The sequence below is a fragment of the Octodon degus genome, unplaced genomic scaffold, assembly GCF_000260255.1.
Source record: "Octodon degus isolate 3935 unplaced genomic scaffold, OctDeg1.0 scaffold00096, whole genome shotgun sequence".
NCBI classification, from domain to species: Eukaryota; Metazoa; Chordata; class Mammalia; order Rodentia; family Octodontidae; genus Octodon; species Octodon degus.
In genome coordinates, this window is record NW_004524672.1 from 6,640,491 (window position 1) to 6,656,959 (window position 16,469).

Here is a 16,469-nt window from a genome sequence, read left to right on the forward strand (position 1 = left end):
GCATGTGGTGCTGGGGGATTGAACCGCGGTCCCTGTGCTTTGCTAAGCTTGTTCTAAGTAGGTGCTTTAGACCACTGAGCCATCTCACCAGCCCCTATTGAATATATTCAAGCTTCTAAGTTAATCAACTAGTTAAGTAACTAATTTTCAGTGCTGGAGATTGAATCCAGAATCCTAGGCAAGTGCTCTACCACTGAACTACAACCTTGGGCCTCTTTTTATTTAATTTATTCTGAGACAAGGGCCCATGAAGTTGCACAGGCTGGCCTCAAACTTAGAATCTTCTTGCCTCAGCCTGTTAAATAGCTTGGGTTAAGGCATGCACTATCATGCCAGTTGAATCAGTGGTTCTGAAGCTTCACTACTCATTAGAATCACAAGAGGGTCTTATATGTAATTCCCTTCTGATGTGATCCTCTAGGATTGGGGGTGAGGAACCAGCACAAATGCCGTGCTCTGGCCACTGTGTTGACCACAATAAATGCCCTTCACTTGCGTCTTAGATGTTTTTCTCCTTGCAGAGACAAAATATCTGAAACCCAAAGTTAAAGAAAGAAAAGTTTATCTGACTCACAGCTTCTAGAGGCTCACCAATTTGCTCCCAGGTGGGGTGGGATGGGAGAGGGTAGTGCAGAGAACCACTCATGGTATCCACGGAGCTAGCAAAGCAGCCAGGGATTCCTGCAGCATCGGTGCCTCCTACATTGTATGCAGGCTGCTCATGCTAGAGTGGGGGCAGCACTCAGACCCTTAATCCCAGCCGGAACTGGGCCAAACCAATCAACAGACTGGTTAGTTTAATCACATCCCCTTAAGCCCAGCATCACACACTCTAGATTCAGCCACTTCTGAAAAAGCCCTATGGCCACATGAGCCTTTGGGGGGACATCATGACACAACCCGTAATAATCTGTGACCCAAGAGTCTTTTGTCTCCTTCCAGGATTCACAAAATTAAGGCCCATTGGCCAGTAAGGAGGTTAAAATCTCAGACCCATCCTAGATCTTGATAGAAGCTCTATCTAACCAGGAGCTCTAGATGTACAAAAGAGAAACTACTGGTTGAAAACACTATCAGTGGACTTTTAGTCAAACAAAAAATGTGAAAATTCTACAAGATAATCAAATTTCTTTAACAAATAAGTTTAACTTGTTTTACATTTTTTTTTTTTTTGTATTTTAGAACAGGGTGTACAGAATGTACAGGGTCTCACTGAATAGATCAGACTCGTGATCCTCCTGTTTACAGCTGCCCAAGTAATGGGATTACAGGCCTGTGTCACCATGTCCAGTCTCAAACCCTTTCTCAGAGCACCCCATGGGTGGGGCTGGCATGACAGGCCTGGGGATCAAACTCCCAGCCCCTGCATCTGCCTAAGCAGTCATTTTAATCCACTGAGCTATTTGGGCAGCCCTTTTTAACAAATAAGTAACGTGGAGTAAAAATGTGTGGGTTGATTTCAATTATTGCTTTGTAAGGAAATTTAGAGACATGTATCAATAAACTTATAGACATATACCAACAAAGTGAAAGGCATTAAACTTGTTTGGAGTATTATTCAAACAAACATACTATAAAAATTCTTTTTAAAAATGGGGAAAAAAGAACAAGTTGGGTGTTAGATGTTTATTTTGGAGGTATGATAATGCTTTCTTGCTTCTATATTTAAAAAATGCCTTTCTTAGTTGGAAGTAATTGTGACATACATAAAGGGTAAAAGATTAGATCAATGGTCCTTAATAAACAAGTTTTTTCCTGTGTGTAGTGGTGCACACCCGTAATCCCAGAACACTGTGAAGTTGAGGTGGGAAGACAACCAGTTTGAGCTCAACCTAGGCAACTTAGTGACTTAGAAACAGTCCCAAAATTAAAAGAAGAATTAAAAATTCTGGATGTGTAGCACAGTTCCAACACTCTGTTGTGTACGTTGCCAGTCTAGAATACTGTGCTATGGAGGTGTTGATAAACTAGCCACCCATGTAGCCTATGAATGAATGATCCAAGGGAAAGGAAACAGACCAACATAGTGTCTCAGTTACTCTTATTTCATTGCTGGGACAAATACTCACCACTCAAAATTAAGAAAGGAAAGGTTCATATGGCTCATAATTAGTGGAAATTTCAGTCTATGCTTGGCTGGCTTCAGGCAGAGTGGCACATGGCAGAGAACAGCAGTTCATAACAGCAGCAAAGAGCAGAGAGCAAAGAGGGAGACTCAGCAGCCCGGGCAGCTGGCTAGCCCCTCTCCCCTCCTTACATTGTAACGGAAATTACCTGCCCTGGGGCAGGTGCAGCGCCCACACCCACAATAATCAGTCACAAAATCCAAAGTCCCATGACTGCATGAGGCTTTGGGGGGACTATTAGACACAGACCATAACATTCCTCCAGGATCCCAAAGACTCATGCACATCCCTTTATACAGGAGGCATTTTAGTCCATCTCTAAGGGTTGCCAAAGTCCTACAGTTTCAGCATTGCTGGAAAGTCCAAGCCCAAGTCTCCTCCAACATGTAAGGCAAACTCTTAGCTGTGAACCCCTGTACAAAGGAAAAGTTAAACACTTTCAGCATTCAAACGCACAAGACAAACATTACCATTCTGAAAGGTACACACAGCAGGGGAATAAAAAACATTGGGAAAAAACCAAGTCCAAAATCCAGCAGGGCATACATTAGGTTCTGTAATTCCATGTGGAACATCTGAAGCAATCTGTAGCAAATTGTGAGCTCCATGTGGCTCCACCTTTATGGCTCTACTGCTGGTAGCGCCCATGGCTTCTCTCAAGCCTGTGTTGCTCCCTTCTTGCAGCTTCTCTTAGATGATCCATGTTTCTGGATTTTCTGAAGTTCTGGGGTTCCCACTGAATAGGCTTCTCACTCACAGCTTCACACACTGCCCTCTCCAGGGCGCACTGCCTGGCCTCCCAGGCCTTCTTCTGAAATCAAGGTGGAAGCTTCTTAATCTCAGAACTCCTGTGCAAGTGCCTAAAGCCAGCACCACGTGGATGATGCCAAGGTCTGCTGCCTGCTGGAGCAGTAGCCAGGTTTTCTTCAATCTTGGATGTAGATGTCAACTGCCTGGATCTCTGAGCATTCTGACCCTGATTCCAAAGAATAAATTCTCCATACCAGCACCATTCTGTAACCTGGTGTGGTCGCTGCCTCCATCTGGAACTTGGGGCTCTGTGGCTTTCCTCTCAAGGCAAAGTCCCTCACCCTTGCAATTCTGAGGCTGCAAAGAGTGGAGTCCTTCTGCCTCCAATGATGCCTGCAGGCCATCATTTCCATTCTCTTGTTCCTTCTTGGCAATAGAGATCCTCTCAGCTCTATGTTCACATTCCATAGCTTTGTTGGAGCTTCCTTTCTGTCCAGACTCACAGCATTTTAAACCATCTTGCTCAGCTCTTTGCTCTTGATTCTCAAGATAAATCAGACTAAAGCCCCTAACAATAGCCATGCCAGTGCCTCATTATTTGACTGCTTTATATTTCTTTTATATGAATAATCAGTCCAAGGTGCTTAATCTCAGTCTCAGACAAAATCTTTGGACATGTGCAAAATGTAGACAAACTTTCTGCCAAGCCCCATAACACATCATCTGGAGTCCAACAACCAATGCAGTCCTTTTTCCCCAAAAGAAACTTCTTAGCTTGGTCTTTATAGGCAGGATTTTTACTAGCCTTCTGGTCTTCTGAGCTCTGACCAGAATCTACCATACAGAACAGCTGAAGTTGCTCTAGCCCTTCTCTTGTAGGTGACATCTCCAAACCTTTTCTATCTCTTCCTACAAGCCATTGTCAAAAGCTCGTAATCCACATCACCAGGTATCACTTCTCTGGTACCAAATTCTATCTCAGTTACTCTTCTCTCATTGCTGGGACAATACTTGACACCCAAATTGAAGGAAGGAAAGGTTTGTTTATTTGACAGTTAGTGGAGGTTTTAGTCTATACTCACCTGGCTTCAAGGTAGGGTGGCACATGCCAGAGGACAGCTGTTCATGGTGGTGGCAAAAAGCAAAGAGAAGAGGGAGGGGCAGAAGATCAGGCAGCTAGCTACCCCTCTCCCCTCTTTACATTGTAATGTAAATAACTTGCCCCAGGGTAGGTGCAGCACCTACACCCACAATAATCACAAAGTCTAAAAGCCACCATGGGGCTGGGGAGATGGCTCAGTAGAATAAGCGTTTGCCTGGCAAGTGCAAGGGCATGAGTTCAATCCCTGGTTCTGCAAAAATAAATAAATAAATAAATAAATAAAAGCCACCATGACTGAATGAGACTTTAGGGAGACAACTAGACACAAACCATAATATATAGCAATGTAGAAACCTTAATACATGACTGTAGTCTCGAAGAGGGAGGGATAAACTGGCTAAGCCTCGCAAGAGTCATAAAATTTGGCAGATATTCGTTAGACTTGACAGTTAGGAAGTCACTGGTGACCTTGCCATCGTGGAAACGTAAGGCCGAAGCCTTACGACAGTGGATTAAAGGGTACATGTGAGCCAGAGAAGCATATTCTCTAGACACCCTTTGCATTGACCTCATCCATGAGCTTGTTCATTGGTCAGACTCTTACTCTGTGCTCTAGACATATAGAATCATAATCTCATTTCAACAAGAATTTCAAAGGGAGCAACCAGATGCAAAGAAAAAATTGAAAGCAAAAGAACACGAAAGATTAACCAATGGAACAAGACACAGGGGTGAGTGAGACCAAGTACTTGGAGAGAGGAATTGGCCTTGTTTGAAAACAATGACATTTCCTTTGGGCTGAGAGTTAAAGTGCACTATATAGAAAGATTTTAGGTAGATGTTAGCTGAAAGACTATGTGTCTTATAGGTTCATCTTTTTTTTTCTATGAAATTGGAGGCATGAGCATTGCTGAAAGAAAAGAGTACAGGATGAAAACAAAAGCTGTAGGAAGACACAAGGAAAAGTGGAAGGAAGGAAGGAAGGAAGGAAGGAAGGAAGGAAGGAATGAAGGAAGGAAGGAAGAGAGAGGGAAGGGCTGAAAAGGTGGTATACTCTGTGAAAGCCTTGAGCTGCTGGAACCCGAGGATGGCCATGCTGGAGAAAATGCCAGCGTGGAGCAGTTCCGGACATCGCCGAGGTCTGAGAGGAGCAGTGGGAGTGAGTAGCTGACTAGGAAAACGCCGGTGAAATTCCAGAGGTTTTAGAATTTGAGCAAGATTTTTCAGACAGAGTGCCAACATGGATGTTGGGGTGCCCATGGTGACAGTTGGTAGATACTGAAGCTGGGGAGCTAGACTCAGATTCCAGAGTATACAAAGGGATATTTGTGGTGATGTCTAGAAGAAGTGGGTAGAGAATAAACTAGGCAGACAACCCTTAGTAAAAAACAAAGATTTATGTGTGAGAAAGTAACAGCTTAGAAGCAGCCACGATGAGTGCTGTGGATTGGATGTCCCGTCCAGAACACGAGTTGAAAGGGCTCTGCTCTCACAGTGATCCCCGTCACTACAGCAGGTGTGGGTCAGTTAGCCTAGCAGTGAACTTGTGATGATTTGGGGCTCTGCCTGCCCTTGCCCTGATGCTTGTGGTAGCTTTATGCCATTTGCCCTAGGATGGCACAGAGCAATGCCCTCGTCAGATGTCCCACACCACTTTTCAGACCTCCCAGTCTCCAGGATCATGAGCCAAGCGGACTTTACTATGTGTCACTTACTCACTTTGTGGTTCTCTGTTACAGCAGCAGAAAATGGGTTAAGCTGAGAAGCAAGCAGAAAGAGACCGGAGAAGCTGGGGGTAGTTGCAAGTGGACCATGCTGCTTAGACTGTGACATCCTGCTGGAGTCTGTGATGCCTGCAAGTCACCCTAGTACCCTTCATTTGCTCCCTACCTGTGCCTTCCATTGTCCCTGCATGTTCTGTGCTGCACCTTCCTGCAACCTCTACAGGTAGAAAGGTGGCCTCAACCATCCTGCCTCAGAGCTCAGGGTACAGGCCCAGGCTGGCCAAAGTGAGGAACTGTAGTAAGGGAGAGGTGGTAGCAGAGGTTGGCTGTTCTTTCCCTTCTCTTTCTGCTGGTAGATTTTGTGGAGTGGAATGTAGAGTTTATGTAGATAGAAAGACATGGGGAGTAGTGGGGAAGAGAGGGGACTTTTGTCCGAAGAGCTGGAAGACATATCCAGTGACCTTTAGAAAGATTTCTTTCAGCCCTCCCAGTGCTGGGATTGCAGGTGTGCGCCACCATGCCCCAAATTGGGGACTGGCTCAGCATGCCTGGAGGCGGGGCCAGCAGGGCATGTGGTGCCAGGGATCAAATCCTGGTCCCAGCACTTGCCTAAGCATGCGGTTAGTCTGCTGAGCTATCTCGCTGGCCCAGTTAAGCAACCTTTGTGCATCAGCAAGCTCTTGGTTACAGCGCATGCCCAGTTCTCTTCTTTCCCGTCTCACTTTTGCTGTCAGTTCCAATCTGATCTTCCTTTTAATGAGCAACACAGAGAGAAGTGACAAACAAGCATTTTCATAGTTGGTTTAAACCAGTTCAGCAATCAGAAATAAGGAATTTCTACTACAGGTGCAGACATGAATAGCTGAGGGATACAAAATACAAGCTACATGTTCTATGGTAAAAATATTAATGGCCCAGTTTACTTCACAAATTAAAGTTCTTTAGTCCTTGGTTCCTGATGTGTGAAACCTTAGCTTTAGTTCCCATTTCAGATCAATAGGACCGTGTCAAGAAAAACAACTACAAGAATAACTGAAAAAAGAAACTGAGATTTGAAGGTAATTGTAACTCAATTTGGATTCCATCTTCACAAGAACTATCCTTTCCGCCTTCCTTCTCTATTCCTGCCTTATGATTTTGCTCTCAATCCCACACGTGGATCATTTGAACACATCTTCCACCTATTTCTCTGACCCAGATGTCACTCTATTTCAATTAGCCTTGAGCATTAGCATCTTTTTAATCATTCTTTAGAGCGATCAAATTCCAACTCATCTTCTGTACCCACTTCTTAGCTGGCAGTCCCTCTCCCAGCTGCCTATGAAGCTGTCTTCCCCTGACACAAAGCTAATCCTATTCCTGTAAAACTTCCAGTGTCTCCCCATTCCATAAATCCTGGCAGCCAAATATCTTTCTGAAGGGGCCAGGGAGATAGCTCGGCCATCTAAGCGCCTGCCTGGCAAGCGCAAGGACCCAAGTTCGATCCCCAGCACCACATGCTGTGCCAGTCTCGAAACCTCAGAGGTGCTGTGGCAGCCACTAAAACTGGGTGTGGTGACGTACACTTGCAATCCCAGTGCTGCGGAGACTGAATCAGGATGATCACTAAGCGTCCGAGAAGCATGGTGAGACCCTGTACCAAATATATAAATTAAAAGAAAAAAAGATTGTTTAACTGCAGCTTGCTGAAACTTCATCTGGGTGATACAATGTTATTGCCTATGCCTTTGGTTTTCAAAATATAAATCAATTATTAGTACATGTATTTGTAATATCAGTTTTATTAGTGCCCTAGTCTGTTTGGGCTCTATAAAAACGTACTACAACGAGCTTTCTAAACAATAAGAATTTATTTCTCACAGTTCGGGAAGGTGGGGAGCACAAGGTGAAAATGTGAGCAGATGGGCAGCGTGGTAAGGCTGTGCTTCCTGGTGCGCAGATAATGTCTTTTTATACTGTGTCCCCTTGTAACTGCAAAGATGAACTCTGGTGTCTTCTTTTAAGAGCAATAATCCAATCCATCAGGGCTTCATGTTCATGACTTCATAACTTCCAAAGGCCCCGCCTCCTAATGACATCACAAGGAGTGTATGCTTTAGCATAAACATCTGGGGGACACACCGACATCCAGTTCATGGCAGACAGATACAAACCTAAGACTGCTTTCGCTTCCTTTGAAAATGGGGGAGAAATCCATGTAATTCCTATGGGAGTCCAGGTAATGTACCTTTGGCTCAGTACTGTAGGAACAAGCTTACCAGGGGAGGAGTGGAACAAGATGGATAGCAGCCATGGGCACAAAATGGCCTGGGTTCATGTCCCAACTTCCTGAGCACACAGAGGAGCTCAGCACTCTCACTGACTCTGAGATTTCTTTTCACAGAGAACTGCAGGGATCACAGTAAGGAAAAATCTCTTTTCCAGTTAGCACAATAACTAGGAGATCTGGAAGAACCTAGGGAAGGAAATGAGAGGGTTTTATTTCTAGATACAAGAGCCAGAAAATTATTGGGGTATAGGGGAGAAGGACCTAACACTGACCGTAAACAAATTCAGCACAGCAAGGAATAAGTGTAATCCTAAAACTTGTGATGCAGTGGGAAGAGCAGCAGATGAGAAATGGAAGGCCTGGTTATAAGACTGGGTCCTGCAGGCCTCTTCTCTCTGGCCTTCGGTTTTATCCTAAGTAGGGACAGTGTCCCTCTGACTCACGAGGTAAGAGCGTGAATGAGATGAAAAATAAGGAGTGCGTAGAAACCCACTGTCAGCGGAGCCAGGAGGAATAAACATGTGCCACGAGTCAGGTGTTTTGGAAGTGACGGCGATATCTTTAAAAAAGAAAAACAACCGACAAATGATCCACTTCTCCGTGTTTGAGGGATCTTTGTTTCTTCTCTCTGTGGGTGCAGAATAAGGGAGACCAGCCCTGACACATGCTGGAGAAACTGATCATTCAGTGTTCAGGGCATTCGCTGAGGCCAGGTGGGTGGCAAAGGGAAGACAGAAGGAGGCCCCTTTCCCAGATGCGAAGACCCGGCGAGCCGGCTACCTCCCTGGGTTTGCTTCTGTTTCTATACAATGATAGCTCTCTGCTCTGCCTGGCTCACAGGGTGATTTTTAAGAACCAAATAGAAGGCAAAAGATCCAAATAAATGTGTTATGTAGATAACTCATTGGTAGTTTTACTTATTTGAACTGTAGATTTTATGAAAAATAGGTGAGCTAAAGCATGAAAACTCTTGCCCTCCCCCTGGATCACCTATACAATGGTGATTGTCTGAGTTGGTGAAGAAACTTTAGAAATCTGGGAAAACACTTACAAAATCAGATGGAGGCAGTAAAAGGACACATGTGTAGACACACACATACTCACTGATAACAAACTAAACAACTAAGACAAGTATACCAGTGTACCAGCAGTCACTGTTTCTGATGTTGGGATTGTCGGATTTTTTTTTAAAGCTTTTCTTAACTCTCCTGTACTCCCTCCTGCCAAAAAAAATTATAATAAGGATGTGTTGTCACTTAATAAGGAAAAGAGTTACTAAAAACCAGTAAGATAATGTGCGTTAAGGTTCAGCAAAATAGTGCCAGATGTATTTGGCGTGGACATTTCGGAAATTCTAGTTGCATCTGAATGGAAACCCGTTAGAGATAAATCACAGGACTCATGTCCAAAGCCCCACCATCTGCATTCACAGGAAGCAGGGAAGACCCAATGAGCATGCTCAAACCTAGGCCTTGGAGTAGTTTTAGGTAAACCTTGATTCCTAAGCTCTGGACAAATGCTCTGACTTCTTTTATTTCCTTCAGAACAAACAATTCCCTTTCAGCTGCCCTTGTCCTGGGTAGAATCAGAACCATGTGAAGGACTGAAAATATCACTGGGACGACGACACTTTACAGAGCAGCCGGCTGGCTGGAGGAGTCCCATAAAAGTCACCAGGAAACTCATACCAATACGGAAAGCAGGAGACAAAAATAATAACAATAATTCTTTGCACTCACATGGCATCTTTCATCTGAAGAGCTCAAAGTATTTTACAGATGTTATATCCATTAAAACGTATGTGGCAAGCATTATTTTCCTGGATTACAGATGGGGAGGGGACTGTAATTCTGTCACTCAGAGTAAAACTGGAATAAACATATAATTATCTTTGAGAGGAAATCTTTCTAATGTAACCTTCTCCTTCTGCAGTTTCCTATTGCTTCTGAGTGGCTCGGACAGGTCACATCCTCGGGCCTGGGCTATCTGCTGCAGGTACCCAAACACTGAAATGAGATCACCTCCCAATCTTTCCCTCCAGACGAAACATATTTAACTTTTCAAGTCTTTCTTCAAAGCCTGAGCTCCCCCTTTCTCATTTCCCTACAACCGGGAGGTGGTTTTCAAGTTGAGTAACTAAAACCAGCTCTGGATGCTACGGCCCAGATTGATCAGTGGCTTGACTTGAACAAACTGACAATCTCGAGGTTAGGTCTGACTTCGCAGTGGGATGTCCACGAGGGCATGTTGGTTCTTGTGTTGGTCTTGTTCAGCTAAGACAGTGACTTCTGTCCTGTTTCTCATTTTCAGAATTTTTTTTTGCTCTTTTTGTCTTTGATTTGGGAATTGTTATTGTTATTGTTGTTGTTATCATTATTATTAATGCTGAGGATTGAACCCAGAGCCTTATGCATGGAACACAAGTACTCTAACTTACAAAGTAAATGCTCCAAAAAATGCGAAGTAAATCGATCATATTGAACACAAAAAAATATTTCATCCCAGGAATGTAACATAGCAACTATCGTTATTTTTCTATAAGCTACTTTTATCTTTCTTTGTATTAATCTTTAAATGTGTCCAAGGTAATGCTATACACATCGTTCTTTATTCTATAAATTGCACTAGGCTTTTAAGATCACATTATATTGTATTTTCTCCAATGCTTCTTAGAAAATAAGCATGACTTTTACTATTCAATTAGGATTCTGAATTTGTACTATAATTTTCTCAGTAACACTGTTAGAAGCTATTAAAATTGCCTTCAATTTTTCTATTACTGTACAGTACTGTTTGCTGAACATCTTTGTACTTAAAGCTTCTTTTATCCTTTAGGTTATTTTCCTAGGAGCTTAAAAATTGTTAAATATCCATTTCTACCATGACTGATGCTAATTACAGTGCTCCGATAGAGTCTGAGAATGTCATTTACACTCTACTTTGTGTAAGACTGAATTTCATTATTTTTCAAATTAGTGAAATATCTTGCTTTAAAATTTCATTTATATTTTCTTATTATTTGTAATTGACTTTTGTGCTTTTTTGTCTTTTAAGTAGACTAAATGCACTCCCTCCCTTTTGTGGAACTGCACGTTATAAGATAGGTTTCATTGAAACCTGAATCAAGTTTAAAAAGAGCTTGATGAAATCTTGTGCTTATAAAATTTCCTCCATTTCTTTAAAATTCAGAATGCTTTAAAATGTGTCAGTGAAGACCCATGAAAAGTACAAGTACTCACAATTCATTGGAAGGATGAGGAAGGTAAAAAAAATTAGCATTTGGTATCTTGACTAAAACCAACTGCTCTGTGATGGTGAGTGACATTGATCATGTTTCCTGTCTAGTACTCACTGTATTCTCAAACACAGAGCCTCGGGCTTTGGCTTGGCCTCATTCACATTCTTCAGGCATTATTGCTTTTCCCTTTGTGTTCCGAATACACATATGATTATTTATCCTATGCTTATAGAGCAGTAAAAAAAAATTAGTTAAGCCAGTTGTTTGGCAATTCATGGCGAGAACAAGGCTCTTGTGAGTTTAATCTGCTCTCAGAACTAAAATGATTTTCATACGTGTCAAAGAGCCTAACTAGTTTGTGCATGCAGATGCCGCCTCAGACAGGCTGACTGTCATTAGTGACATATTTAACACTTGGGTCTCTTTCTGATCTCTATGAGACCTTAAGGTACAGCTCTATGAGAATCCCTGGCCATGAACTATAACTTTTTCCTCCTGCTGATAGTTGGTTGTTTGTTTTTAAATCTACTCCCCTGCGGTTTCCAATAGTGTGTTTTTCACATTCTCTGTGTTATGTTGCTTCAGCTTGTCTATTTCAGGAGGAGTCTATTATCATCTTATGCACCCATAAACTCGAAAGACAGTGTTTAACCATGTTAGGTCTCCTCTTGTGGAATTCGGGAATATGGGCTCCTAGCTTTGCAGTTAAAGCACTAAAATGATCTTCTTCAGCCATTAAAGATGCTATTTCAGGGGAAGCCATACTTTAAAAGTGTGGCAGGAGGGAGCTAGTTTTTGTCTGAATGTAGCTCAGTGAACTTGTGGAAAATGAACTAAGTTTTGAGAAAGCCAGTTTGCTGCGTTACGTATTTCTCTGTGGTGTCTCCCCACTGCCCTCTGCCTTGATCATGTTTCTGCGGAGAGAAATGAAGGAGAAGGCAATTTCAGGGCATACTTGTCTCGCAGCTCAAAAACTTGGACTTGGATTCATTAGTAGAAATGCTGCTGATTATTGAACAATGAAACCTTTTCAAGTGAGAGATAAAGTAATAGGAAGTGGCAGGAGGGAGGCAGGAATGCAGACAGTCCAGCAGCGCGGAGTGACTCTGATAAGATCTCGGGGAATCTGAGACAAATCGGGTTCAGCTTTGCTCTGCCCCTCCGCCTCGCCTGTGCCTCCTTCTCCTGTCTGTCCACAACTCCTGTCCAGTAACTCCTGTCGTGAGCTCGACCTGGCCTGAGCCTTCTTCCCTCACCTTCCATAGCTTACTTTTCCCGAGGGCCCAGGGGCTGGGTTTGCCTACCTGCTGCAGGCACCATCAGGGGCTGGGAAGCTAAGGCTGCTCTTGCACACCCTGCTTTGACCACCTGAGAGTAATTAAGCAGCCTCTCCTACCTACAGCTGAACCAACTGGTTCCCAAATTCTCTTTTCCTGGAACATCTTGCTGGACTGGAATGTGCTGGCAGTTGAGAAGCCCCTGCTCACACCTGAACAAATCAGTCTGTTTCTCCTGAAATGTAGCACAAGTTCACCTCCTGGCACACACTGGTAAGTGGCAGATCCAACTGTCTGGCTTAAGCAGACCATAGTGAGAGCACTATAACCATCATGGAGCGTTAAGTTAAAAGCTGTGTAGAGTCAAGTTATATCGATTGATTGGGGGTCTAATTATGCAAGTGGGACTGACAGAAAGCCCCAGAGAAAGAAAGACAAGTGGGCATATACAAAAGCACTTAGAAAAGGGAATCTACCTCCAAAAAACAGGTCTTCTAAAAGAAAAATGTTCTTAAAATATGAAGTAATAGATACGTGACATATATAACATGCGCACGTGCGCACACACACACACACACACACACACACCATTTCCTATACCTTTTTGTTGGAAAATAAGTAAACTCAAGTTGCAAACTTTAGGACTATACTTTTATTACCTTTTTCTACCATTATTACCATTTTCCATCTCTTTTTCTTATAAGAAACAGTAAATCTAAGCTAATTTGTAGGGCAACAGAGAAAAAATAAGGGGGCAGGCTCAGTTAAAAACAAAATCTAAAAAGAAGTGGACCAGATAAACCTTTGAATGTGTTTCTCTCATTCTCAGACCTAAAGATAATAATTTTGGGGAAAATGTACAAACAAGCATAGAAGACAAATGTATGAGCAATGGGAGGGATTATGTTTTTCCTCTCTGACTCCCTCTTTAGGGACTGAGATGACCCTTACATTTTTTTTTTTTTTTTTTCTAGATGGGAAACTGCTCTTGAATGTTTCAAAGAGCGGCAGTGATAAAAACCCTAAATGCATTCCGGGATTGAAGACTCTGCTTTTCAGCCCATAGAACAATTCATGCCAGAGTACCCTGGAGCCACCACCTGCACCAGTGTCAGTGTTCTGCGTCTTAGTAGGCCAGCTAGGAATATCAGACATGGGAATGTTGGACATGGCAGTCAAGGCTTTTTGAATACCACATAGAGATACATACTTCTTCATCAGCAAGCAGATAGACAACCACAAAGAAATCAGGAAGTGAGACAAACTGTGGGTGATCAAGCCTTATTTAACCAGAGTAGGCCTCCTGTTTGTCTAATGCCAGCTTGCCCCCTCCCACTTCTGCGCTTCCCTAGAAGGACCCAAATTTCTTTGCCCTGAGTCAATAGAGTGACAAAAACAATCAAACACGGTCTCCTAAGCATGAAGAGTTTATTTCTGTTTTTCTTTTCTCCTTGTCAAGAAGGAAAACCTGTGCCACTAGAAGGTTTTTTGTTTTTTGTTGTTTTTAAATTTGGGCATGGTATACAGGGTGTTCAGGGTCTCATTGCATAGATCAGACTCATGGTGATCTTCCTGTTTACAGCCTCTTAAGTACTGGGATCACAGGTGTGCGCCACCATGCCCAGTCTCAATCACCATCTCAGCATGCCCCGTGGGTGGGGCCGGCACTGCAAGACAGGGATCGAACCCCAGCTACTGCACTCTGCCTAAGCAGGCGCTTTAGACCACTGAGCTATCAGGCTGGCCCTTATACCGAATTTAAATGCCAGTTTGGGTTGGGATAGAAATAGAGGGGTAAATATTTAGAATGAGGGATCAGACCCTCCGCACTCCAGAAAGGCTTCCAGATACGGTTCCACCAGAGCAGAGACAATGAAGATACAATTGGTCCATGAGATCCACTCTGACTCTTTTACTCTGGATTGAAGCAACAAACACAGGGTCGTGGATTCACTTCATGCCACGGTATACTGTCCCTAGTACTCAAAGTTACAAATGTTAACGTCAGTGGGTTCCCCACCAAGGAAGTAGAACAGTAGCACCTCGCTGCTACTAGCACTGTATCTGTACGGGGCTTCTTGGTTACTCCAGTTGCTGATATAATGAATGTGCTTATTTCAGGAGACAGTTTTAAAACACTGTTACATTTTACTACTCCTTTAAAAATACTCCTCGCAAATCTTGTATCACTGAGGAATGTGTTGGTCCCATCTTTTATTGACTGCAGCGCTTGTCCTGTTCATGACCCACAACTGGAGCATCAGCCCATAAATGGGATTTCCCTGGGGTAACGGAGTAGGAATACCAAGGGCCCTTGACGGGGAGGCGTTTAACGCACTGGCTGAGCCACTCTGGGAACGCTCCTGTTCCCTCACCAGAGCGGCGGCGAAGCTTCCCGCTCGCCCTGCCTTTGCTGGAAGAACACAGAATGTTTTAGCCGAGGTGGCCCTAATTGGTGTGAAACATCTTGAAATGCTGAAGTTCTAATGCACTTGAAAAAGGCCCTGGAGAATCAAAGGAAAAATAAAATGAGGTAATGGTCTTTAAAAGATAAAATAAAAACAGAATGAAAAAGAAGAAAAAAAAAACCCTTTAATTCATTTCAGAAAGAGATGTCAACTCCAGTGTGGGTAGATAAAGTTGCCAGATAATCTTTCTCAATTCCAGATCAATTTTGAGGTGGGAAGCGAGGGGCAGAATTTTTGGCAGGCCGAACAATCAGTGCCATCTAGTGGCTGTACGAGAAAAGGACAGAAAATTCAGCAACTACAGAAGGCGGTAAGGAAGACAAGCTAGGCGCTAGAGAAGACTGGTTTGAATTTTTATCTCCGCTTATTCATGAAGTAAGGGCATTCGAGCGAGGAGGCAGCACTTTTAAATAGATTCAATAGTAAACCCTAAGGAGAGGAGTGGTGCATGAAGTGCCTGTCACATGTAGAAAACAAGCCTTGTGACATGTCTTAAACAGGTACAGTTTGCTGTGTTTCAACAGCTCTGAGTTAAACTATCAAGTGATTATGTTTGGAGGTAAATACTCATCTAGTTAGGAAAATCATGTTAATAAGAGTTTTCTGCTACTTGTAAGGAATAAATGAATCCGAAATTTCTACTTTTTGATAGAACACAGAATCTGCTCAAAAGGAACACAGAATTCAATGCTTAAGAAAAACATGTGAGCAAAAGCACACCTTTCTTTCCATTACCCCCAATCTGACACTTGACATTTCCTTCAATCAAGAATACAAATGCAGGCCACCACCAACACTGGTTTAGAAATACTGTACTTGATCCTTTGACACCAAGGGAAATCAAGTATTTTCATGTGGTTTTATATATTTTTATTGTCACTAAGTTGTAGTTATTAGACCACGGCACAAGATGTCATTACTTAATAGACAATTTTGAAGCAATTGTATTACCATACTATTGTTTTAACAGCCTTTGAAAGAACTCTTCAATATAATTTATCCTACTTGAAATCCTTTCTATTTAGGATATCTGCAAAGACTATTCTAAGAAAGGGTTGTGGACTTCAAAGGATTATCAAGGGGTTTCATGCAGCAAAAAAAGTGAAGAATGTAGATATAAACAGATGCTAAATCATGAAGTGGAAATGTATAATTTAGTATTTAAGACCCAGTTGCTTGGGGTCAAATCTCTCCTTCTAATTTTAATTTTACTTTTATCCCTCTGTGTCTTACTTTACCCACCTATGATACCTTACAGGAAAAGCACAATATTTAAACAAAATATCTATCTATCTATCTATCTATCTATCTATCTATCTATGCTAATCCTTTCATATTCCAAGTGGAAATTAGCATTTTTTGTTTTTTCTTTTCTTTCTTTATTTTTAACTCATTATTAACTTTATTGAAAATCAATCATTTTTGTTATTACATAATCTTGTTAAGTTTAAAAACTTCTAGTCCTCGGGAAATAGGAGAACCTGTACTGTAACAACATGTAAATCAGTTGTGCTC

The 16,469-nt window shown here is 42.5% G+C and overlaps 1 protein-coding gene across 1 annotated transcript in view; it reads right to left on the reverse strand.

Moving 5' to 3' along the window:
- The window catches only part of LOC101560363 (histone H3.3-like), a 110,843-nt gene that overhangs the window by 81,418 nt on the left and 12,956 nt on the right, over window positions 1-16,469 (reverse strand). The window contains exons 2-3 of the mRNA XM_012516230.2: window positions 14,862-14,990; window positions 13,573-13,624 (exon numbers count right to left, since the gene is read on the reverse strand). Coding sequence (XP_012371684.1) covers window positions 13,573-13,624; window positions 14,862-14,990 — 181 coding nt within the window. The remainder of the gene's footprint in view (window positions 1-13,572; window positions 13,625-14,861; window positions 14,991-16,469) is intronic.